Raw genomic sequence first — 24622 nt, forward strand, 5'->3', positions numbered from 1 at the left:
CTGTGAATAGCTGCTCATTCATCGCTTCTGCAACTCTATCTGAGAAGAGAGAACAGAGAAACCCTGCGCATCTCAGTGGTGATGTCACCCAAACATGCAAATTCACAATACGCTGTTGCGGCGGTAGTCGCCCTGCTCAGTGTATTGGCTTATTTCACTCTTTCGAACAATGGTCCCGTATTGCAGTCGCTTGGGATCCCCAGCCTTGAGTTAGTTGTCTACTTGGTCTTGCTTCTGAGTTGCTAGCATTCTGCCTGGGCTTGGCTCGCCTGGGATTCAGCCTCACCTGAATATCCTTTCAGTAACTTGCTGAGAGCTGATTTGAAATGCCTTCTTTGTCACACACTCTTTAGCATTTGCCTCACTGTTATTTATACCACCTTCACCTCTGTTCCATCTTCCAGCATTGGACATCTCACTGACCTTGACAGTTCTCTCTGGAGCCTTCCGGGCCTCAAACACCTCAAAATGCCGGCGGAAACGTCCAAGTCGCATTTCCGCAAGATTCAGAGCTTCAAGACTGACTATGCTCCTTGCACAATCACCCAGTATGTCTCTGAGCGCAGCGGCATGCAGGTCGTCGTCGCAGACCGCAAGGGTCCCAAGATCAACGGCTACTTCACCCTAGCCACAGAGATCTTTGATGACTCGGGAGCCCCTCACACGCTTGAGCATCTCATCTTTATGGGATCCAAAAACTACCAGTACAAGGGTCTCCTCGACAAGCTTTCTTCTCGAGCCTACTCCAGCACCAATGCCTGGACGGCTACTGATCACACAGCTTATACCCTTGAGACCGCTGGTTGGGATGGTTTTGCCCAGATCCTTCCTGTGTATCTTGAACATGTCATTTTGCCCACCATCACGGATGAGGGCATCGTGACCGAGGTGTGGCACATTGATGGAGAAGGCAATGATGCTGGTGTCGTCTACTCTGAGATGCAAGCTGTGCAGTTCCGAAGCTCTGAGATTATGGATCTCAAGGCTCGTCGTCTCCTCTACCCAGAGAACGTCGGCTTCCGCTACGAGACTGGCGGTATGACAGACGCTCTTCGTGTTCTCACCCCTGAGCGTATTCGGCAGTTCCACCGGGATATGTATCAGCCTCGCAACTTGTGCTTGGTCATTGTTGGAGAGGTCGACCAAGACAACATGCTCCAGATTCTTGACGAGTTTGAGGAGTCTATCAAGGATGATATTCCTTCTCTCGACACCCCATTCAAGCGGTACGTTGCTTCTTGCTAATGCGAGGAATCATCTGGCTAATTTTTCACAATAGGCCCTGGATCGACTCTGCTCAGCCTCCCAAGATTAACGAGTCACAAATTGTCACCGCTGAGTTTCCAGAGGAAGATGAGAGCGTTGGTGAGATTCTGGTCGGCTTCTTTGGCCCTAATTGCATTGATCTCATCACATCGTCTGCCCTCGAGGTCCTCCTCACCTACTTTTGTGGTTCTTCTGTCTCTATCCTTGAAAACATCCTTGTTGAGCGCGAAGAACTTGCCAGTTCCGTCTCATACTGGCTGGACCCACGCCCTAACTCGGTCATTTGGCTTCAGCCCACTGGTGTTGCCACTGAGAAGCTTGAGTTTGTTGAGAAGCGACTGTTTGAGATTCTCAAGGAGGTTGTCTCGAAACCCCTAGACATGGACTACATGAGAGAATGTATCCGTCGCGAGAAGCGTCAAGTCAAGTATCATGCTGAGACATCCGAGTCCTTCTACGCCACCAACATCATCACGGACTACCTCTTTGGCAAGCGGGATGGATCTACGCTCAAGGACCTCCAGAACCTCAGCGAGTACGATACTCTTGAGAAGTGGACGGATCAGGAGTGGCGAGACTTCATCAGCAAGTGGATAGCTGATGCCCCTCATATCTCTATCTTGGGCAAGCCCTCTGCGGAGCTGGCTCTGAAGATGAAGAAGGATGAGGAAGAGAGGATTGCAAAGCGCAAGGAGGAGCTGGGCACTGAAGGCCTGGCCAAGCTGGCCAAGCGTCTTGAGGATGCTAAGAAGAAGAACGATGAGCCTATCCCTGCCGAGGTCATTGACCATTGGAGTGTCCCCGGTACTGAGTCTATCCACTTCATCGAGTCTGATACTGCTCGTGCCGGACGTGCTCGTACCATTGGACTGGGGTCAGGCCCTGCGCAGAAGCTCATCGATGGGACACCTCAGGGCAACCTCCCTCTCTTCATCCAGTTTGAGGATGTTCCTACCAACTTTGTTCACATCACTGTCCACATAGGTTCTTCTCAGATTCCTAACGAGTTGAAGCCTCTGATGCCCATCTTCAGCGACACTCTCTTTAACACTCACATCACGCGAGATGGAAAGCGAGTCGACTATGAACAAGTCGTCATGGAGCTTGAGCGAGACACTATCAGTTACTCTCTCAGCTCTGCACGCTATCTCAGCGACCCTGACGGTATCATGATCCAGTTCCAGGTCGAGCCTGAGAAGTACGCTGCCGCCGTCGAGTGGATCCGTACCATGATGTTCGACACCATTTTCGACCCTCAACGTCTTAGCGCTGCCGTTACCAAGTCTCTGGGCGATGTTCCCGAGTCCAAGCGCGATGGCAAGTCTATGGCCAACGAAGTCAGCGCATCCTTCCATTCAGAGAAGACCACTCTGGCCGTGTCACAGCGCGTCCTCGTCCGAGCTGTGTACCTGAAGCGACTCAAGAAGCTCCTCGAGAAGGAGCCTGAGAAGGTTGTCGGCTGGTTCAATACTGTCCGCGACTCCCTCTTCACATTCAACAACCTCCGCTTCCTCGTCACAGCTAACCTGGCCACGCTTCCTAACCCTCTGTCTACTTGGGACACTCTCTCCAAATCCTTGACAGCCACAGAGGAAATGATCCCCATTCCCAAGCCCGTGAGCCTACGCAGCGCTGAAGGTCGCAACCCTGGATCCGTGGGTGCTGTCATCGTCCCCATGGGCACTCTCGAAACCTCCTATTCCGTCTCGACCGCCAAGGGCTTGGAGTCGCTCACCGACCCCCGCCTCGCGGCTATCATGGTGGCCATTGGCTACCTCGAGGCTCCTGAGGGACCCCTTTGGAACGCTGTCCGTGGTGCCGGTTACGCTTATGGCTCCTACTTCTCGCGGGATGTCAACTCAGGCCTTATCTCGTACTTTGTGTACCGCTCTCCCGACGCCTACAAGGCTATCAGCGCCTCGCTCGAGGCTATCCGCAAGATTGCCGACGGCGAGGTCGAGATTGACCACCACTTGCTGGAGGGCACCATCAGCCAGATCGTCGTTATGTTCGCCGATGAACAGTCCACCATGCCTAGCGCTGCTCAGCAGAACTTCGTCCAGGGCGTCGTGCGCGGCCTACCCAAGGACTGGGATAAGGAGGTGCTTCGCCGTGTGCGAGCAGTGACTGTTGACGAGATCAAGACTGCTATGCGTGAGACCATCTTGCCCTGCTTCGAGCCTGGCAAGAGCAACATTGTCGTTACAGCTGCAAAGATCATGCAAGAGGTACGTTTCGCTCATCCATGTGCTGTAATCTCTCACTAACTTGACATAGGGCATGGAGACAGCCTTCAAGGGCATGGGTTATAAGGTCCAGACTCATGAACTCAGCTATTTCCACGACGACTACGGCCTGAAGCCGGAAGACGGAGAGGAGGAAGAATCGTCCGAGGAGGAGGATGAGCTGGCTGGCTCGGAGGGATCTTATGACTCGTTCGAGTCGGACGATGAATAGACGTGATTCTTAGATGGAATGGTAGATGGATGGCCTCATGTAGATTCACTCGGATACAGTCGCTTAGGATTCACCAAGAACACTTCGGTAGCAATGCCATAGACTCAAACGTGGCGCAAAGAAATACACTTGGTTGTATTGTACACGAGTCTGAATCTATACCTCCAGGGATGGCCGGTCCCCTCTAGATCGACTCTCATCTCGGCCCCTTTTCCTGTTTATCCCTGTATCTCATCTGCGGAATTGCAGTGTAGATTTTAATGAAAAGCACACCCTTTCATTCTATACAACATACACATATTCTATTTCCCAGAAATCTACAGCTCATCTCGGCCGCTGGCCTTGACGACACCCTCCTTTTCCGACACCTCGGCAGCCTTGTCGGGGACACCTTCAGTGACACCCTCGGCACCCTTCCAGCCAAGAGCCTTGAGGCGCTCCGAGAGGTGAGGGTGGGAGAAGTGGTAGCTGGCGTACATCCAGTCGGCGTCCATGGTGCTGAGGTTCTGGATCTGGAGCTTGAGCAGGGAGCGGGCGAGCTCCTCGGGGTAGCCGAGCTGCTTGGCAAAGGCGTCGGCCTGGAACTCGAACTTGCGGCTGACAATGTGCATGAGCAGGGTGATGACCAGGTCCATGGGGGCAAGGGCGTCCGAGAAGAGGATGAAGCCGATGATGATGGGATGCTGGGTGAGGAAGCCAAAGTCCGAGTACAGGGAGTGGTTGTTGATGAAGACAGAGAACAGAAGGAAGATGTAGAAGGAGTGAGCCTGGCAGTGTTAGTCTTGATACACAGCGATGAGAACGTGTTACTTACCTGGGAGATACCGAACAGGCTGGTCGTGTGACCAAGCTTCCAGTGACCAAGCTCGTGCGCGAGAACAGCAACAACCTCCTGAGGCTCGCTCTTCTCAATAAGAGTATCGTAGATGACAATGTGCTTCTTCCAGGGGAGACCAAAGAAATACGCGTTGGAGTGGGCGCTGCGCTTGCTGCCGTCGATGACGTAGAGCTCGTGCAGGGGGAACTTGAGGCTGGCGGCAAGAGACTCGACCTTTGTCTTGAGCTCGCCGTCCTCGAGAGGCGACAGCTTGTTGAACAGAGGAAGAATGGCGATCGGGTAGATGGTGATCATGAAGACCTGGAGGGCGATGACGAAGAGCCAGAGGTAGTAGAAGAACTGGTTGCCCGTCTTTTGAATGATCTTGAGGAAGCCGGCGAGGAAGGGGGGCGCGAGGACAAAGGTCAGGAGCTGAGTCTTGATGAGATCTGTGACGAAGAGCTTGGGCGTCTGCTTGTTGAAGCCGAATTTCTCCTCGAGGACAAACGTCTGGTAGATGGAGGCGGGGAGTCGAAGGATCTGGCTAATGGCGGCAAAAGTCAAGACGAAGACGATGGTATGGCTAATCTCGCCCGTGAACCTCGCAGGCGCAAACTTGAGGAGCAAATCACCAGACCAGGACCAGAGCTTGGGGAGTATATCAAAGTGCATAAAGGCGAGGTTCTGGAGCTGCGAGTATAGACCGTTGACGATTTCAAACTTTGCCTTGGCGCGGCCGTAGGCCTGCGACTTGTCAAAGACTTCCTGGGAGACCTCCTTGGAGAGGACAACGGGGGGCTTGGTGTTCTGGAGGACGCGGTACTGGCGGAGGGTGAGGAAGGTTTCGAAGAGGTACTGGCCGACTGAGAAGCCCATGATGAGCTTCTTCCACGGGAAGAGCGGGCGGTCGAGGAAGCGCGCGAGGCGCTGTGCAAGTTAGCAGAGTCCATGAAGGATAGAAATGCGAATTGGCAAGCAACAACGCAAAGCGCATAGAGAGCATAGACATACCTGAAGAAAGTCCATGGTTGCGGTGTTGTCGATGGAACACGTAAACCTGGGGACTACTGTGGTTGTAAGAGCGAGGCTATACGAGCTGGGGATGCGCTGCGCATGCGCGGGCGGAAGTGGGATGGATGAGGTGGCCTAAACGCGCCGTTTCATCGGGGCTGATATTCGCCGATATGCCGATGTCGCGTCCTTTCACACGTCAAGGCACCGGAGATATGACGACGTTTTAATCGCATAGGGAGGCCTCGTATCTGCTTACATAGTTAATATTTATAAGTAATTGCCCTGCCGTCAATCGATCTCGGCTGATTCTACGCCCAAGAAAGCCCCCTTATCGAGTGTCCGCCCTATCGTCAGCTTCACAGTCATGCCTCACAACACAGGCGACACACGTCTCAGACCAAGCGACACAGCCATTTAACCAAATAAGAGGGCGATGATGGTTCAACACTGCTGGAAGCTACGACAATACATCTTACACACAACAGCAACAGCAACAGCAACGCAACAAAAACAAGCACCTCTAGCAGTAACCCAACCAGCTTAGCCAACGAGTGTAAACCCAATAGCTCCTTACTCCGCGGTGATATTGACCAAGTCTTCGGATGGACCGCCAATCAATCTCTTCCGCGTCATGTGGGAGCAATCTCTCAGGGGAAAAACCAGCTGTATCGCCGGCGTTTGATGGCTCAAGATCCGGCCTCATCAGAGCCCGGATCCCTCTCATCCCCGAGGTTATGGCTACGGCTTGGGTTCCCGCTTCCAGTGGCCTCCTAGTGTCCGTTGGTAGCGGCCGCAGGAGCTGGCTGAGGAGGACGCTCAGGGCCAAAAGGCACCGGGGTCCCTTGCTCATTGCTTTGCGGTTCCTCCTCTGTATCATCGTCGAACTCGCTAAGTTCTTCCTCCTCGCCTTCTTCGTCAGAGTAGTCGCTCTCATCCCCTTCGTTCCCTCCGTGGCTGTCCGAGTAACAGCTCTCGACCGTGTTGGCCATGCCGGGCGGTACCTTGCGTCCTTGCTGTTGCATCTGTTGAATGATACTCATGAGCTTCTCCGACTTCTTCTCGGCCGACTCTGTCTTCTTCTTCCATTCCTGGCGCTCCTCGGCCATGCGGATGATGTTGGCCGCTGTCGCCTCCTTTTGGCGCTTGAGAGCCTCGTTCTCCTTCTCTAACCGCTTGCCCTTCTTGGACATGTCCTCCATCTCCTTGCGGAACGACAAAAACAGGTCGTTGCTATTGTTCAGGGTATCCTCAACCTGCTGTGCCATTAGTCAACATGCGCGCTGCTACTGCCGAATCCCCTCACCTGCTTAAACTTATCCACGTAGACGTTGAGTTGATTCCTGAGCTCCGTCTCCGTCTTAGTGAAGGCTTGAACTTGGGCTTGGAGGTGCCGGGCCTTGGCTGATTCGCCTTCGGCATTCTTCTTTTCTCTCTCGTACCGAGCCATGTGATATTGGACTTCGAGCTCTTTGGTCCGCATGAGGGAATGGAAATGTAATTCGCGTAATTCGTATTGCTCGATGAAGGACTTGAAGCGCACTCGAAAGCTGAATGTCGTGTTAGTAGGTCAACTTGCCCAAATTGCGCCGGTCTTACAGTTCGTCAACCTCCATGTCCACGACCTGCTTTTTCGGAGTATCCTTCTCTTCCTGGTATCCCTCGAGTTTCGACAACAGCGTAGCGTACTTCTCATCCCAGTGAGTGTTGTTCCGCTTCTGGGTTGTTTGAAGTTCCTTGTTCTCGGTCTGATGTCGATTCATTCCGTCAGTATTGAGTCCCATATCCCATCGTCGTGGCAAACGCGACCGACCTTCATCCTGTTGTTGTCACGCTGGAGTTCGCGGCACAGCTTCTCGAGTTTCTCCTTCAGTCCAACCGTCTTGCTAAGCTCGGTTCGGCCTGTATCTCGCTCCTTTTGCAGGTTGTCGCCTCGTCGCTTGTTCTTTTGATTCTCACGCTCGAGTCGTCGCATGTCAGCCAGCAGTTCACTGGACCGTTTGGTGAGATGGTCAATCTTTTGCATGTTGTCCATTTTGGAAACCTGCTGCAGAAGGTCTCGGTTCGCCCTTTTGACTTCGCGCTCTGCATCCCCAACGTATCAGCATTCCGATTTTGGCCTCGTTGTCTGCAGGCGCCACGGCAGCGACCGGTACAACATTGCATTGCCACTTTAACGATAGGGGCGAGACGCACCGATTTCCAGCTCTTGATCCTTCTCCCCAGCGGCATCTTGCTCCAGCTGGGAGATGCGCGCGTGGAGAAGGCGCGTGGCCTCGTTTGAATCCATGGCTTTCTTGCCCTTGGCCTTCTTGGCTGACGTTGCTGGCGGATGGACGTGGCCGTCGTGCCCGTTGGCTAGAGGAGCATCCAACTGACTGGCAGGCATCACCGGTTCGGCAACGATCGTGGTTCAGGCAGTAGACGGCGGGCGGTTGGGCGGGGGTCACGGGGGCAGTTACAAGGCCCGATAGCATCGAGGCGGAATGGATGAATAGGGCCGGTGTCGTCGCGGAAGAGATGGATCGAAGTACTCGAGTCACAGGATCGGAGAGGCTATTGATGATGAGGTGGCTATGGATACGAAGCCGATTGCGAGAAAGGAACGTCGGCTAGAGTGCGGGACAAGGTTGTTAGTCGAGTTCACGCAGAGAATTGCCCACTTTGTAATGCAGAGCGGCACATTCAAGGCTGGGGGGGTCAATGTTTTCGCACCTCGACTTGGGTTTGAGTTTGTGATAATTAACGGCAATGGCCTCCGACTGTGGGAAACGGCGGCAGTGCAACGTGACTGGCAAGACTCGAGGCGCACAGCAAGAAAAGCCACCACGGCTTGTTGGTCATGGACAAAAACAGTCGCTCGGCTGGGGTCGAGATAGAGGGCTCATGGAGTCTTGGGATGGAGGCATGGATGGGTTTTGCGGGAGCATGACTAATCACACAGGGGACTTTTAGTGGTCACCCACTGAAATGGCGCCCACTAATGGCCGGGCGAGCCACCCAGTGGCCACCAGCCATTACGCACCCTGGGAGACTGACGTGGGCGGGCAGGCGGGCTCAGGTTCAGGCTGCCCTGGAGGGGACTCTCTGACTGGGGCTGTAGGGCCGGGGTACGTACTTACCTCGACTCGGGGCGAAACGTTCCGGCGTCATTGTGCCAACGGCCTGCATCCATTCGCGAAATCTCAATCCTGACTCTTTTATTTGACGACACTAGACGTCGGGTCCTTGTTGTCGGATCTCGCCTGGATCTGTACGCTAACTTGATTGTTATATGTATTATTAGATCTCGTCTCTTTCTTCTTCATTCTCTTTTTTAATTTCCCCCCTAGCCACAATGCTTCGCAACGCTGCGGCCGGCGCTCGCAAGGCCGTGACGGAGCTGTCGCAGTTCCCAAAGCCTGGCGAGAAGCTTCATGGCTTCACCCTCGTGCGATCCAAGCATGTGCCGGAACTTGAGTTGACGGCTCTGCATCTGCAACACGACAAGACTGGCGCCGATTACTTGCACATTGCACGCGACGACAGCAACAATGTCTTCTCGATCGGCTTCAAGACGAACCCTCCGGACGACACGGGAGTGCCGCACATCCTTGAGCATACGACGCTGTGTGGTAGCAACAAGTATGGCTACCCTGACTCCTGCCAGCAAGATGGCAGTGGCTGACAAGATCTAGATACCCTATCCGCGACCCCTTCTTCAAGATGCTACCACGAACGCTATCAAACTTTATGAACGCTTTCACGGCTTCGGACCACACCTTCTACCCCTTCGCCACAACCAACGCGCAGGATTTCAAGAACCTCATGTCGGTGTACCTCGATGCTACGTTGCACCCGCTGCTCAAGCAGTCCGATTTTACTCAGGAGGGCTGGCGAATTGGCCCTGAGAACCCGCTCGCCGAGGATGAAGCTAGCAAGAAGTTGGTGTTTAAGGGTGTCGTCTACAACGAGATGAAGGGCCAGATGTCGGATGCCGGATACCTCTACTACATCCGCTTTCACGATCACATCTTCCCTGATATCAACAACTCGGGTGGCGACCCTCAGAAGATCACTGATCTTACTTACGAGCAGCTGCAGAAGTTCCATGCCGAGCACTACCACCCTAGCAACGCCAAGGTGTTTACTTATGGTGATATGCCTCTGGTGGATCACCTGCAACAGGTTGACGCTCAGCTCCAAGCATTCGAGAAGATCCAGGGAGACAAGGAGATCCGTGAGCCCATCAAGCTGGACGGTCCTCAGGATGTGACCCTGTATGGACCCTTGGATCCTCTGGTGGATGCCGACCGTCAGTTCAAGACTTCAGTTTCATGGGTAATGGGCGATACTAGCGACGTTCTCGAGTCATTCTCTATTGCCCTCCTGTCTACTTTGCTCATGGACGGCTATGGCTCTCCTCTTTACCGCGGCCTAATCGAGGCTGGTATGGGCGCTGACTGGAGCCCCAACGCTGGATACGACAGCTCTGCCAGGCGAGGAATTTTCTCTATCGGTCTTACAGGTGTCCAAGAGGCCGATGTGCCCAAGCTCAAGAAGAAGGTCCAGCAAATTCTTCGGGACGCCCGTGACAAGGGCTTCGAGCAGACCAAGATTGACGGTTCGCTGCACCAGCTGGAGTTGGCGCTCAAGCACAAAACTGCCAACTTTGGATTTTCCATGCTCAACCGCCTGAAGCCCAAGTGGTTTAACGGCGTTGATCCCTTTGACAACCTGGCTTGGAACGATACCATCACGGCTTTCCAGGCTAAGCTCGCCGAAGGCAACTATCTAGAGGGTTTGATTGATAAGTACCTGCTTAACGACAATGCCCTCACATTCACCATGGCTCCATCAGTGACTTATGGCGAGGACCTGGTCAAGGAGGAGCAAGAGCGGTTAGCGGATAAGATCCAGGCGGCGATCAAGGAGGCGGGTGGCGAGGAGAATGCCCGCAAGCACTTCGAGAAGCAAGAGCAAGATCTTCTGGTTGAGCAGAACAAGACCAACACAGAAGACCTGAGCTGCCTGCCGACCGTTCACGTCAAGGATATCCCTCGCAGCAAGGAGCCTGTCGTGGTTCGGGACGAGAACGCCAACGGAGTCAAGATCCAGTGGCACGAGGCCCCAACAAATGGTTTGACCTACTTCCGGGCCATCAACACGTTGGAGAACCTGCCAGACGAGCTGCGTGAGCTCGTTCCCCTATTCACCGACAGCATCATGCGCCTTGGTACCAAGGACATGACTATGGAGCAGCTTGAGGATCTCATCAAACTCAAGACTGGTGGTGTCTCAGTGGGATACCACTGCACGCCCTCCCCGACCGACTTCCACGCCGCCAGTGAAGGCCTGATCTTCACCGGTATGGCGTTGGACCGCAACGTTCCTGTCATGTTTGACATCATCCAAAAGCTCGTCCTCGGAACCGACTTTGACAGCCCTGAGGCAGCGCTTCGAATTCGACAGCTTCTTCAAGCGTCTGCCGATGGTGTGGTCAATGACATTGCCTCTACTGGTCACCGGTTCGCTATGGGCAGTTCGGAAGCAGGCCTCACCCGGAGCGCGTGGTTGAGGCAACAGGTGTCGGGTCTGTCGCAGGTTCAGCTGGTGACTTCTCTGGCCAGCCGGCCAGAGTCGGATAAGCTGGAGGATGTGATTGCCAAGTTGAAGCAGATCCAGAACTTTGCGCTGGCCGGCGGCAACATTCGCACAGCCATCACATGCGGATCCGAGAGTGTGGCCGACAATGGCGCCTCGCTGCAGAAGTTTATGGGTGGTCTTTCGCATGCTCCGCTCGGATTGAAGAACCCGTCTCCCCGACAGCTGCCTCGGGATAGCAAGACATTCTTCCCTCTGCCTTACCAGGTCTACTATGGTGGTCTGTCGGTGCCCACGACCTCTTACACGGCTGCGGACGGCGCACCGCTGCAGATCCTGTCACAGCTTCTTACGCACAAGCACTTGCACCACGAGATCCGTGAAAAGGGCGGCGCTTACGGCGGAGGTGCCTACTCTCGACCCCTGGATGGTGTGTTCGGCTTCTACTCTTACCGCGACCCCAACCCCCAAAACACCCTGAGCATTATGCGCAATGCGGGTCAGTGGGCGGTTGACAAGAAGTGGTCAGACCGGGACCTGGAGGAGGCCAAGATTTCCGTGTTCCAGGGAGTTGATGCTCCCAAGTCGGTGAATCAGGAGGGCATGGGGCGGTTCCTGTCGGGTATTACTGAGGAGATGAAGCAGGCGAAGCGCGTGCAGCTCCTAGACGTGACCAAGGACCAGGTGCGCGATGTGGCGCAACGGTACCTGGTTGATGCCATGGCCAAGGGCGAGGAGAGGGTTTCTTTCCTGGGAGAGAAGCAGTCATGGGTTGACGGCGAGTGGAAGATCCGCGAGATGGACGTCAAGGGCGCCGAGTAAAAGGAGGATTGTTATAGAAGCTAACCGGGGTATGACAGACATGACAGGCATGACATGGAGGATGGGTGGCCGAGATATGGCTGACCATCCGGGGCAGACGCAGTGGCTGCGGCTATGACTGTACGATGAAGTGTACATTACAGACACAAGATTATAGACGACCCTTCTCAACTGACACATTCGGGCAACGCTTGACGCGAGGCATTGACGCTTCATCGACACTTTTTTGTTCACGCGTTCAGATACGATACATCTCTGGGCCCTTTCAATGGCACAGAGACCACAGAGCAACGCAAGATGAAAGACATATCTCTCTCTGTCTCTTCCGGACACCTGTTGCGGTATTCACTCTTCTCTACCTCTGCTGACCAGACACGTGAGAACCCTCTCGGCTGAGGAGCGAAAGCACCAAGCGTGAGTGGTTCCAGTGGATGAGCGGTTGGCAGCGGCATGAGAATTGTGGGTGAAGCAACAGGTGCCTGGTCGAGAAATGGGAGAGAGTCAAAGCTCGTTCTATCAGAGCCGGAGTCCCTGAGCGATGGATATTGCTGGACTAAAGAGCGGAGTACATGCACATAGACATTTATATGGTGTTTGACCTGGGGATCCAGGGGAGTTGTCACATTGGTTGTGCCTGATTTGTATGGAGGAGGATGCAAGGCACGGGAGCCGAGCCGATTCGACGACAGGTTCAAGGAGAGGGATTTTAAGGCAGAAACAACCAGGGCATCGGTAAATATAGGAGAGAAGCTGGGAAATTGAATTGCATGCCCGTCAAGCAAGCTTTCTCTGGAGCTGGGGTTAGGCATGGATGCCCGACGGGCCGAGTTCTATGTAGGACGAGATGGAGCTCTTCTGAGGGAGCTAGCTCAATGCGGAAGTCGAGCTGACCCTTTTGAAAGCATCAGATTTCTTACGTACTTGATTGTTGATGGAAGCCTGATTATACGAGGCATCGTATGTGTCGGTGTCTATCCAGGCTATGCTTCATGTTGCGGGAATTATCAATTGGGTCGTAGGTACATAGTCTCTAGCTATAGAATCTAGGAGCGAAAATGTCGTGACGTCTACCGAGTACATCGACGGGGGATCGACAGGGCAGGGTTTCGGTGTCTGTCGGTGAGAAGAGTCATGATTACGACCACACATGGCCACTGACTGACTGGTACGTACTTTTCCGCAGTGGCTGCATTTTTCTTGTGTGCCCTGTTTATTTCTTCTCCCGAATGGATGGACAAATGTGCGTGCGTGCATGCGCCACATCGGAGAAGAGAGGGACCAACGGGATGAGCTGCCGGGGAAGAAGAAGTGGAATTGGTTCGATTTTCTAGTCTGGTTCGATCACCGCCAGTTGAGGAGCATCGGGAGCAAAGGGTATAGGAAGCATGAAGATTGTAACTGAGAGCAGTGTATCTACCTGTTAATGAATACGTCCTTGATCAATTCAATTTCATGAGCATTACAGGTAGAGTTCAATTGCGTGTACTGCTTCTGATACTGCTGCGCCACCGAGTTCCTGGCGTTCCCAAACCTTAAAGTGGGGAACATGACGGGCGGCAGCTCCTTCCTTGTCTCTTGTGTGCCTACCCCTCCAAACCCAACGTCACAGGTCAGAAATTTCTCCTCCACCTTTTTTTTTTCAACCAACCAACCAACCACTCAAACCCGCATAATTTCAGGCCCAGACTTTTGGACTTTTCCTCTGTTTGGAAAACCTGTCGACTTCTTTTTTGGGATTGGACCCCCCTTCCCCTTCCTTCTCTCACCTCCTCTTGATCGAGAATAAAAAGCCTCGTCCTCCTTTCGACTTTTTTACTCCTTCTATCTTACTCACTTGCTTGCCTCGTCTGCAAACATCAAAACACCAATCCACCATCACATCAACAACACCTCGCTTACAAGCCCCCAACGCGCCCGCAAGAGCTCCCCCTCCAAGCTCTTTTAACCAAACCCATCGACTCGCCTTTGGTCTCCTCAAAGGCACCGATCCCACCACGGCTCCTCCGGCCGTGAGCTTCGTCAGTGACAAAGATTTCAGCCTCCGCAAGCCTTCCCACATCATCAACGTCATCCCTCCTCCTGCTGCTGCCGGAATCGACGCCTAAGCTCCTCGACCTTTTCGTCTTGGACACAAACCCCCGACCCGAAAGAACTCCCCCGCCGTCCTTGGACGACCACCAGCTGCCGCATAGGAGGATTCCGGAGGTTCTTCCTCTCACCGAGGAAGAGTCGAGGAGGCCTCGCCAGATCACTGAGGGATCAGTCTGCTACCGCTCTCGACCGCCCTAACACCAGCTCTACCCCCCACGGTTAAGCTACATTACTCTCAATCCTCGAGGAACACAAACGTTTCTCGTGCGACCCAACCACTCAACACCCTCTCTTCAATCCCACCCCAGTCGCAGACTACTGTTTGGGATATGGTTATGGCAACGGCTGTCCTCGACACCTACAACCACAATGTCAATCACCCTCATATCGCATTAAAGAGACCCATCTACCAGGAACCTCTTGAGCAACATGACGTGATTACCCCAAAGCAGCTTATTGGCGAGGCTCTCCACCAGCGTGTGGAGACCATCGACCATGAGATGTGCGACCCTGGCGATGAAGACACCTTCTTCGTCGCGGACCTCGGCGAGGTCTACCGCCAGCACCTTCGCTGGAAGAAGAACCTGCCCCGCGTCCGCCCCTTCTATGGTGAGTCAAGGTTTTGTCAGGTATACAAACACTGCTAACTTGTGCAGCCGTCAAGTGCAACCCCGACACCCAGATCATCAAGCTCCTCGCTGAGCTCGGCACCGGCTTCGATTGCGCCTCCAAGGCCGAGATCGAGCAGGTCCTTTCCCTGGGACTTAGCCCTGACCGCATCATCTACGCCCAGCCTTGCAAGACCAACTCGTACGTCCGTTACGTCAAGACTGCTGGCGTCAAGCAGATGACCTTTGACAACTCCGATGAGCTCTACAAGATCGCCAAGCTCTACCCCGGGGCCGAGCTCTTCCTCCGCATCATGACCGACGATAGCGAGAGCATGTGCCGTTTCAGCATGAAGTTTGGTGCCGCCATGGAGACCGCCGAGGGCCTGCTGGCTCTCGCCAAGCACCTCGGTCTCAACGTTGTCGGTGTCAGCTTCCACGTCGGCTCCGGAGCCTCTGACCCCCTGGCCTTCTACAAGGCCGTTCGCGACGCCCACACCGTCTTTCAGCAGGCCCGCGAGCTTGGCTTCGACATGCGAACCCTCGATGTTGGAGGTGGCTTCTCCGGCGACACCTTTGAGACCATGGCCGAGGTCCTCCGTGAAGCCCTAGACGAGTTCTTCCCTCCCGGTTGCGGAGTCGACATCATGGCCGAGCCTGGCCGCTACTACGTCGCCACGGCCTTCACCATTGCCTGCAACATCATCGCTCGACGAACTGTCGAGGACCCCACACTCGACGGCAAGGGATACATGGTCTATGTCAATGACGGCGTCTACGGCAACTTTTCCAACATCGTCTTCGATCACCAGACCCCCGTCGCAAAGATCCTCCGAGCCTCTGGCAAGACCCTCTACGAGACCCCCTCTGCTCACCCAGTTCCCACCGGTGAGGGTGTCGAGTACTCCATCTGGGGCCCGACCTGCGACGGCATCGACCGCGTCACCGAGAGCATCCGCTTCGATCCCATCCTTGATGTCGGCGACTGGCTCTACTTTGAGGACATGGGCGCATACACCAAGTGCTCTGCCACTCAGTTCAATGGCTTCTCCAACGCTCACGACGTCATTTACGTCTGCAGCGAGCCGGGTGCCAAGGCCCTTCTCGGCCTGTGATCTGTTGTATGGCAGTAGAACGGAAATCTAGGCGTTCTGATTTGAGTGCAAGCTTGAATTGCTCCCTAGACACATGTTTCATTCTTACTCCCGTTTGTCTCGGGAGGGCATTTTGTCGACGCTTTTTTTGTCCTTCACTCATGTGAAGCAGAGTTGCAGTGCAGAGTGGCTGCATGCCACCAGAGCTAGAGATCAAGAACGCATCAGTTTATCAGACAGCATCTTGATATAATACACGTATCAGTTGCCTATCGCCTCATTTTGTCTTGTCCAGCCGTGCAACATCCTTGATGTCGTGTAACAAGCCGTACCATCTAATAAGGGGCAAGATCCCATCCGTATCGCATCACGCAAGACAGTTCCTTCGTCCCTGGATCGTTCCGTAATCCTTTCACTAAACTCATACATGTGCCCCCATAACTCCAAAAAAAAAAAAAAAAAAAAAAAATACCCTCATGCCGCGTTGAAGTAGCAAAGGCAAAATCCTCTTGCGCTCAACTCCCCGACTCCATGCCCGTTCCAGTGGCTAAAATGCCACTCACATTACAAGATCGTAATCGTCCCGAAGATTCCTCAAGTCCTTAAACTTGACTCAAGTGAAAATCAAAGCCTCATCAGTATCCCCTTCCAAGAGAGGCACAGAAATCGAGCCATTCTGTAGTCATCGAATCGCTTAGGTGCCGCGGAACAGGAACTGCATGTCCTGAGGGCTGAGAGAGTCCATCGCCTTGTCGTCAGCATTGACTGTCGAGTGGATCATGCTCGTCTTCTTTTCCTGGATCAGCACCATTCGGCTCTCGACCGAATCTTCGATGCACAGGCGTGTGATGGTACAAGGTCGAGTCTGTCCGATACGGTGGCATCGGTCGGCAGACTGCCACTCGGCGGCAGGGTTCCACCATCTGCAGAGGTCAGCAGGCTATTTGGACAGCAATCAGGGCGAGATACTTACGGATCGACAATAAAGACTCGCGAAGCCTCAGTGAGGTTCAGCGCCACTCCACCAGCCTTGAGAGAGACGAGGAAGCACTCGACATCCACATTGTTCATGAAGTGCTCAATGGATGCCTGGCGCTGAGCAGGCGTCATGCTTCCGTCCAGCATCACTGTAGTGATTCCAGCACGTCGAAGACGCCACTCAATGAGCTGGAGCATCGTGGTGAATTGCGAGAAAATGATGGACTTGTGCGAGGCATTGTCAGAGCGGAGCTTGTGCAGCTCATGGACGAGAAGTTCAATCTTGGACGACGAAGTCCAGTTCTCCATCTTGATCCTGTTGATAATCGAGTTCTTCTTGACAAGAGCCTCGTCCTGCTCGATCTCGGGTTGCTCGAGGTCGATCGACAGCGAGATGTGGCAACGAGGGCAATCAGGCTCAGCAGTAGAGCGGACATAGCTACTGACGCAGGCTCTGCAAAAGTCATGCTTGCACCGACTACGCACCGTGTCTTCAGCTGGCTCATCGCAGATACAGCAGATCAGCACGTTCTGACCTCCTTCGGCATCCTTCTTCAGAATCAGGTCAGGGTGGTCGGCAACCTGTCGCATCTGCATAATGAGACCAAAGATGTTGGCGTAGTTGTTGAGGAGAACACCCTGGGCGACGTAGGTGTCAAACTTGCGTTGGCCGTTGGTCATGATGCTGTTGGCAAAGTCATTCTCCTCCTCTCCAAAGAACTGTCGGTCGACATAGATCTCCTTGACAGGAAGCTCCATCGAATTGGTGTGGTCCTTCTTGAGACGACGGAGCATGATGCGGTCAGTCATCAGACGAAGTTTGCTAAAGGCTTCTCGACCAGGTCCAATGTTGCCGTACTTTTGAATTGGGTTCAGCAGCTCTTGGTTGAAGACAGATACGTGCTGCATTCCAGCGTGCTTACACTGAGAGCAGCGACTATCCGAATCCATGGACCATTCGAGAGTCGAGCAAGGGCATTGCTTGCATAGGTAGGATGCAAAGGGACGGATGTTGAGGAATCGAACCAGAGAGAAGAGTTCTCCGATTCGGTTCTGAAGCGGTGTACCAGACAGGCACCAGCGATACGTCGTCTTCAAGGCGAAGCATGCTTTGGCCGTCATTGTAGTTCGCGTCTTGATGCAGTGTGCCTCATCCAAGATGATGCGATGAAAGTTGATCCTGTGAATCACACTGTCCTCCTTGTGTATTTCATGCTTACGCTTGAACCCCTTCACCTGTTTGCGATACATGGATTCGAGACTGTTGTACGACATCATGATAACATCGTATGCCTTGAGATCCTTGACAGTCATTTTCTTAGACTTTTGGTTTGTGCCGTGAAAGACAAACGTCTTTAGTGTGCCGTCTGTGTACGACTTGATCTCCTGCTGCCATTGCATCAAAGCAACGGGAGGGACGAGGACCAGAGTAGGTTGCTTGGCGGGATAATCCGACATGATCAGGGAGACGGCCTGGATGGTCTTGCCTAGACCCATCTCATCACCAAGCAAACCTCCCTTCCACTCCGTCTTTTCCATTTCCATCATCCAGGCGAGACCTTCAAGTTGGAATGGCTTGAGCTGGCGTGAGATGGTTTGTGGCTGAGGTGCCTTTCCAGCCTTGAGGACAGGCATGTTCTCCAGCTCCTGCCACATCGTCTTGATCTCTGGATGGTGGGTTTCCAGACGATCTCGCTCCTTCTTAAGACGTCGGCTACTTCCCGTGGCTCTGTAAGCACGACGCGATCTGGAGATGGATTGAAGTGCCGCCGCATTCGTGGCATTGATGTCGTTAGGATCCTCGTCAGTATCACTAATACTAAAGCCACTAACAGAATCCGTCGCGTCAAAATCGCTGTCGATCATGATGGGGTTGGCCGGAGCTGCCTGCGCAGGCTGTGGGGCCAAGGTCGAGGCCGGGGCCGGGGCTGTGGCTGGAGCCAGTCTTCGGGGAGGGGCACGGGCTTGACGGCGTCGTGAGACCGGGACGAAATCATCTTCGCTAGAGAGGTCTGCAGCCTCCTCTCTGTCACTAGCATCGTCGAGATCCGCGAAAGACGCATCGCCATCCGATTTCAAGCCCAGAGCATACTCATCGTCCGAGCTGAGGCCAGCAGCCGCTGCAATCTCCGCATCCATGTTGATATCGGATTCGCCTTCGTCAGAGTCAGGGATGACTTTGCTCTTCTTTGATGGACGGCTGCTTTTGGGAGCGGAGTTGGTGGAGCTTCTGCCACGCTTGGCTGGTGCCTTCTGGGGAGCTGATGAGGCAACTAGGCTAACAGGTTCAATGGTTCGTGTGCTCCGACGTGGGAGAGACGAAGTGGTGTACTGGGCCATATCTTCCTGCTGAAGACGACGAGCGAGCTGAGCGTCTCTAGAGTTGTCTGGGAAATCCTCATCATCGGAGTCTAGAATGATTCGATTGTCCTTGGTGCCTGACTTCATCGAGTAAATGCTGTTTCGCGATGCTCGCTCGCGGTCTTGACCAGAAAGTCGAGAAGGGCCGGGGACAACAACTTGAAAGCGGCTCGAGGTGGACTTGAAAGAATCCGTGGCAGTAGGAGTTGGGCCTTTGCTTGTGGCAGGGGTGGAGTAGCCACTCTCAGAAGTGCCATCTTGAGGCGTTGGGGCTGACGAGGTGGATTCAATCTCGATAAAAGCCTTACTTGGGCGACCACGTCTCTTCTTAGGAGGGGCGACATCCAAGGCAGAAGATTCGGCAGTTGACGATGCTATCTCGATTACAGGTGCGCTCTTCCTTGGCCGGCCTCTGGGACGTGGAACCGACGGGGCTTCCGCCTGAAGCTCTGCGCCTTGAACTGGAGTTGAGGCGGATGAGGCAGCCTGACTTCTAGTCGCAGCGCGAGTGATCCGGACTGATGCAGTAGATGCTTCTCGAGAGACTAAATATTGTTAATAACTGCAAAACATACAGAGGAATAGAGCAGAAGCTTACTGTTTGCCATTTCGGAGGCAGCGGGCGTACCCCGAGTGGATGAGCGACCTCGAGGCATCTTGCCGACGAGGTTGATTCAGCTGGTTAAGAGGTCGATGTGCAGGATGGCGAACCAGCAGGGTTCCTTCTCAGAGTGCCGCCGACCAGCGTCAAGATGACCAGCGAAAACGCTAGGAGAAGGGAAAAGAGGGAGAATCTTGACAAAAGCTGCAGAGAGTGTTTCCCTTCAATGAACAAAGGAGTTGAAGGTGAGGTGCTGCTGACGGGAGAGAGCTGGTGGTGGTGGATGAATCCCTGTCTGTTCGCACTAATGCTGGTCGGAGATGCAGCAGGGAAGAGTGCGGTGCGCAAAGGACAAACGATGACGGGAGTGGGAAATGGGAAGAGAAAGCAAACACCATAACAAACGAAATTCACCCGCTCATGCGTGAATGGGAAGATGCCCCTTTTCACTGCAGCCTCGATGGTCAAATGATGGTGCAAGGAAAATAAAGAACGGGAGCTGATCGGAGGAGTTGCCACTGGGCCAGCTCCTTTTTTCTGGGGGCGCACCTTCCAACTTCCAATTCACGGTCTCACAGTGTCGAGAGAATTGATAACGCGAAGTCACGTGCGCGGGGAGCTGCATTTTAATTGCAGCCGGTGCCCCTCCGCTGCCTTGATCCAAGCCATTCATCATCGCTCAGGTCACCTGACACCGTGCCAATTCCGCGAAGACGTACTCGCGCCTGTGCAAGAGGAACGCCACTCGTCTAGGCAGCTTTGTCTCCTGCGCCAACTCTAATCAAGGCTCGATTTTCCCATCCCCTTTGACATCGGCCTTTGATATCAGGAGCTGGATCTTTGTCGCCGGAGACTGAGTGCTATTTTTGTGCCAGAATCGACATTTTCTTTGCCGGACGACCCGTTGCCTTTATCATGTAAGCTCACCCCTGGTCCCTCTCGAGTCGAAATATTGCGACGTACTAATGCCATTCGCAGGGCGCGGCCCAGGCAGACCCAGGCCAACAATCAAAATGGCCAAACTGCTCCGGCTGGCCAGGCTGCGCAGAATGGTCAAGCTGGCCAGAATGGCCAAAATGGACAGGCTGGTCAATTCGGACAGGTCAACCAGACTCAACCAACTGCCCAAGCTCGGCCTGCCAGAGCGAACCGTGCTGTATACGGGCCGTGAGTCTCTCCAGCGGCACCGTTTACCCAAGTACATCTGCTAACATTTTAACAGCCAATCTGCGCTGACTGATTTCCTTGCCGTAAGTTCGTAGCGATGGTCGTCTACCTGACATGCTAACCTGCCTTAGTCGCACAACATTTCTGCAAATCAGATTCGTGCAGATGCTGATGCTCGTCGACGACAAGCAGCGGCCAGCAACAACGCGCAGAATGGAGATGAGGATGAAGATGGCGAATCTTCATCGGCCCCTCTTTCTGCTAGCACTCGGCGACGCTCAGGTCGGAACGCCACCGCTGAACAGGCTACGAAGCGGAAGAGGGAGGAAGAAAAGAAGATCCAAAAGATCAAGGAAAGCAAAGCCTTCAAGAGACGCAAGAAGAGAGTCGACGCTTCCGATGATGATGAACTCGCCCGGGCCATCTTCGAACAGACATCGGCTCCTCTTCCCGGCCAGATGGAAAACTGCGAGATCTGCGAGAAGCGCTTTACTGTCACCCCTTACTCGGTTGCTGGCCCCAACGGCGGCCTCTTGTGTGCCCCTTGTGGCAGAGAGGTAGCCAAGGAACGCCAGGATCAACCTAAGAAGAAGCCGAAGAAGCAGACAGGCGCCAGCGGTGTCGGAAGACGCCGTGCAATCCAGAGCCGAATTCTCGACGGCGATTTTGGCACCAAGAGTTTGGCGACGCTCTGTGTTCAAACCTTGGCCAAGAATGTCGACCTCGCGGACAGTCTTGGAGACCTTCCCGACCACTTGATCGACAAGATTGCGCGAATGTTTTCCAAGAGACGCCTGCTCAAGCCAGAGACTCTCCCTCTCTTTGTTCAGCCCAACACGGAGAGCGTGCACATTTACGATGGCGCAAGACTCGGTGAGCAAGAGTACATTGGCATCTTTCAGGTCGCCCAGCAGCTGCGACACCTCAAGATTCGATGCGGCATCCAGTTCAAGGATGAGGTTATGGACTACCTCTTGTCTCGCGATATCGCTCTCGAATCTTTTTACCTCCACGGAGCAAACCTCTTGAGCGAAGACAAGTGGCACGAGTTTCTGCGCGCCAAGGGTGAAACGCTGAGAGCCCTGCAAGTCTACTATACCGACAAACATTTTGGTGACGACACCATGGTCGTGCTGAAGGAAAGCTGTCCCAACCTGAAGCGTCTCAAGGTTGAGAACAACCAAAAGTTTACCGATGTTGGCGTCAAGGCCATTGGAGAGATATCCACACTTGAACATGTCGGCCTTCAGCTACAGAACAAGACCCACACGTCGGCATACAACGAACTCGTCTCGAAGCTTGGCGCGAACCTTCGTACCCTATCGCTCAAGGTGGTTCCTGGAGTCGATGATGGTTTGCTACGGGCCATCCACCAACACTGCCGATCGCTCACCAAGCTTCGCATCACAGACAGTGAGGAAATGACAGACTTTGGCTTCGTTGACTTGTTCACTGACTGGGCCAACCCGCCTCTCCACTACGTGGATTTCCAGAAGTGCCGACAGCTTGATGCGAGCCAGCCGCGAGAGAACCCAGACAAACTTGGGCTATGCAGTGACGGGTTTAAAGCCCTAATGGCGCATTCTGGACAGAAGCTGCAGTATCTCAACGTGCATGCCTGTCGTCACATCACACGTGAGGCCTTTGAAGAGGTATTCCACCAGGATGCCCATTACCCGGAACTGAAGGAGCTTGAAATCAGCTTCTGCGAAGAGGTGACGGACTTCATCTTGGGTTCCATTTTCCGTGCGTGTCCTAGCATTCGGGAGGTGAATGTGTTTGGATGCATGAAGGTGAGGAGCGTCAGAGTGCCTCGAGGAGTCATTCTGGTTGGAGTCCCCAACGCGCAGGGTATGATTGTTGAGGGCGAACATTGATGGCATGTACCGGCATGAAGGATGTGTTTTGGTGTTGTGGCGTTCCCGGTAGAACGGATGTTATCAGCACATCCAGTTAGCGATTACAGGATGGTCTTGGGCATTTGTCAAATATGATGCCTGTTGTTTTTGTACGATGTATGTATGTATGTAGGTATGAAAGATGGACTGGGCCTTAGACTCGGATGTTAGCATGTAGACGTAATGTTAGTCAGGCATATGATGCAGGACCGAGGTGGTCATAAGTATTCATCATTGTATTATTTTGCATCATTCCTCCATGTCTTTATGAGATCATGCAAGGATAGGTTCTTTACAAGGCCTAGATCTTATGGCTGTCCACGTACTCCTTGTCCATAGCAACATAGTCGTTGAGCTTCTGCTCCAACTCCTCATCCGTCATGCCCTCCTGGCGCTTGGGGATCTCGTCACGCTTGGCCTTGTCCCCTCTCTTCCATGAGATACCGCCCGCTGTGCAGGCATCGGTGTCCTGGAAGTAGCGCAGATGAGCGATGATGTCCAGGCCTAGTGTACCGCCGTTGCAGGCGAGATTGGCGGCGCCTTCACAGACCTTGATGTCGTTGACGGTGTAGTCGATCTTGGTGGATGCGCCGCCAGCCAACCAGTACTCGGGAGATGTATGTCTGTAGCCAAAGACGATGGGAGGCAGGCGGGGCACGGGATCACGGCCATGAGTGACACGGAACTCGCCGCCGGCCTGGGCCGTGATGAATGCTGAGAGCTCAGCATTACCCACACGAGGAGCACCAAAGGTGAAGATGTCAACTGCGGTTCCCTTGGACCTCAGGTCAGCGGCACCCAGAGTTGCGACAGCACCGCCGAGAGAGTGGCCTGTGGCGATGACCTTGTAGGACGGGTTCATCGTGCGGGCCTTGGCGACGGCGTCCCTGGCGCGCTGGGCGATCTCATCCCAGGCATTACGGAAGCCCGTGTGGACTCCGCAGTCGCGGACGTAGGAGCAGCTAGACTGGCCAAAGTCGACGTTTGTGAGCCAGTTGCGGATGTTGCTGCTGCCGCGGATCGAGAGGACAATCTCCTTGCGCACGTTGTCAGTGGAGACGTAGCCTCCGATACCCGTGCCTTTTCCGCTGCTACGTGTCAGTTGAAGGGTTCCGTGAGGGGAGGGAGGAGCTTACACGAAGGATGCTACGATGATTGCGTTGTTGGCCTCGACGCCTTTGCAGCCGTTGTCGCTGCAGGTTATTTTTTGGCCATAGGCCGTCTCGGAGTTGCAGTATGCTGCGGCACCATGCTGGATGTAAAACTTGAAGTTTTCATAGTCAAGCTGGGAGGCGGTGATGGCTGTGGAGTTGACTTGTCAGGGCGACGTCTGTCTTGGGGGGAGTAATGGTAGTTACCTCTCTTCTCCAAGGCGTCAGTGTACTCCTGGACGGAGGCTATAGGGCTCGCCGCAGCGAGAGTGACGACTGAGAGGAGAGGAAGCAGGCGCATTTTCGCTGAGGGGGGATTTGGAGGTGAGGAAGTTGTCTACGGGGCCAGTATACACGGCTGGAACAAGGAGTTCGGCTCAAGGGGTTGGAGGGAACTGTCTTCAACCGGCGCAGGGCGAAGGAGGGAGTAGATGATGACGAGATGCTTCTCAACTCATGCACTTCATGATGAACCGGGACGCCATGGCAACTTATATACTCGTCCACAGGCTGTAGACCATCGTCTTCATACCGCTCATCAACGGCCAGCAACCCACTCAGGAAGCTAAGGCATACTTTTTCAGCTCTAACCGCCGTCAAGAGGACAACTCGTCGTCTGTTCTCCCCGCATTCTTGGCCCTTCCACCCTGGTAGGCAAGGGTTGAGGGCTTTTTTTTTCTCTCTCCTGTGAATGTTTTCCCGTCCGCGGACGGCGGT

General features: G+C 54.0%; 7 protein-coding genes and 1 pseudogene across 8 annotated transcripts, besides 1 other annotated feature; 4 read left to right on the top strand and 4 right to left on the bottom strand.

The window, feature by feature from the left end:
- Positions 1–81: 81 nt before the first annotated feature.
- NCS54_01176800 (Mitochondrial presequence protease) lies at positions 82–3723 on the top strand (the record flags this gene model as incomplete). The annotated part of the gene is made up of 4 exons (XM_053157031.1): positions 82–209; positions 303–1226; positions 1280–3494; positions 3544–3723. 4 exons carry the CDS (start codon positions 82–84, stop codon positions 3721–3723), a joined length of 3447 nt encoding a protein of 1148 aa, XP_053013006.1.
- A 317-nt stretch (positions 3724–4040) lies between these two features.
- Positions 4041–5566, bottom strand: NCS54_01176900 (Ste24 endopeptidase; the record flags this gene model as incomplete). The annotated part of the gene is made up of 3 exons (XM_053157032.1): positions 4041–4490; positions 4538–5467; positions 5552–5566. The coding sequence occupies 3 exons, from the start codon at positions 5564–5566 to the stop codon at positions 4041–4043; spliced, it is 1395 nt and encodes a 464-aa protein (XP_053013007.1).
- Positions 5567–6324: 758 nt separating this feature from the next.
- NCS54_01177000 (Hypothetical protein) lies at positions 6325–7940 on the bottom strand (the record flags this gene model as incomplete). Its single annotated transcript, XM_053157033.1, has 5 exons — positions 6325–6810; positions 6858–7101; positions 7151–7299; positions 7365–7636; positions 7748–7940. 5 exons carry the CDS (start codon positions 7938–7940, stop codon positions 6325–6327), a joined length of 1344 nt encoding a protein of 447 aa, XP_053013008.1.
- A 948-nt stretch (positions 7941–8888) lies between these two features.
- On the top strand, positions 8889–11956 carry NCS54_01177100 (Mitochondrial presequence protease; the record flags this gene model as incomplete). The annotated part of the gene is made up of 2 exons (XM_053157034.1): positions 8889–9175; positions 9229–11956. 2 exons carry the CDS (start codon positions 8889–8891, stop codon positions 11954–11956), a joined length of 3015 nt encoding a protein of 1004 aa, XP_053013009.1.
- A 2420-nt stretch (positions 11957–14376) lies between these two features.
- NCS54_01177200 (Ornithine decarboxylase) lies at positions 14377–15770 on the top strand (the record flags this gene model as incomplete). The annotated part of the gene is made up of 2 exons (XM_053157035.1): positions 14377–14656; positions 14704–15770. The coding sequence occupies 2 exons, from the start codon at positions 14377–14379 to the stop codon at positions 15768–15770; spliced, it is 1347 nt and encodes a 448-aa protein (XP_053013010.1).
- A 673-nt stretch (positions 15771–16443) lies between these two features.
- Positions 16444–19744, bottom strand: NCS54_01177300 (Hypothetical protein; the record flags this gene model as incomplete). The annotated part of the gene is made up of 3 exons (XM_053157036.1): positions 16444–16672; positions 16723–19633; positions 19687–19744. 3 exons carry the CDS (start codon positions 19742–19744, stop codon positions 16444–16446), a joined length of 3198 nt encoding a protein of 1065 aa, XP_053013011.1.
- Positions 19745–20565: 821 nt separating this feature from the next.
- NCS54_01177400 lies at positions 20566–22733 on the top strand (annotated as a pseudogene). The gene is made up of 4 exons: positions 20566–20606; positions 20668–20856; positions 20912–20939; positions 20988–22733.
- Positions 20566–22733: a sequence feature.
- Positions 22734–23055: 322 nt separating this feature from the next.
- Positions 23056–24206, bottom strand: NCS54_01177500 (Lipase-3 domain-containing protein; the record flags this gene model as incomplete). The annotated part of the gene is made up of 3 exons (XM_053157037.1): positions 23056–23842; positions 23891–24056; positions 24113–24206. The coding sequence occupies 3 exons, from the start codon at positions 24204–24206 to the stop codon at positions 23056–23058; spliced, it is 1047 nt and encodes a 348-aa protein (XP_053013012.1).
- Between the last annotated feature and the right edge of the window lie 416 nt (positions 24207–24622).

Source organism: Fusarium falciforme, chromosome 9 (genome assembly GCF_026873545.1).
Source record: "Fusarium falciforme chromosome 9, complete sequence".
Classification (NCBI taxonomy): Eukaryota; Fungi; Ascomycota; class Sordariomycetes; order Hypocreales; family Nectriaceae; genus Fusarium; species Fusarium falciforme.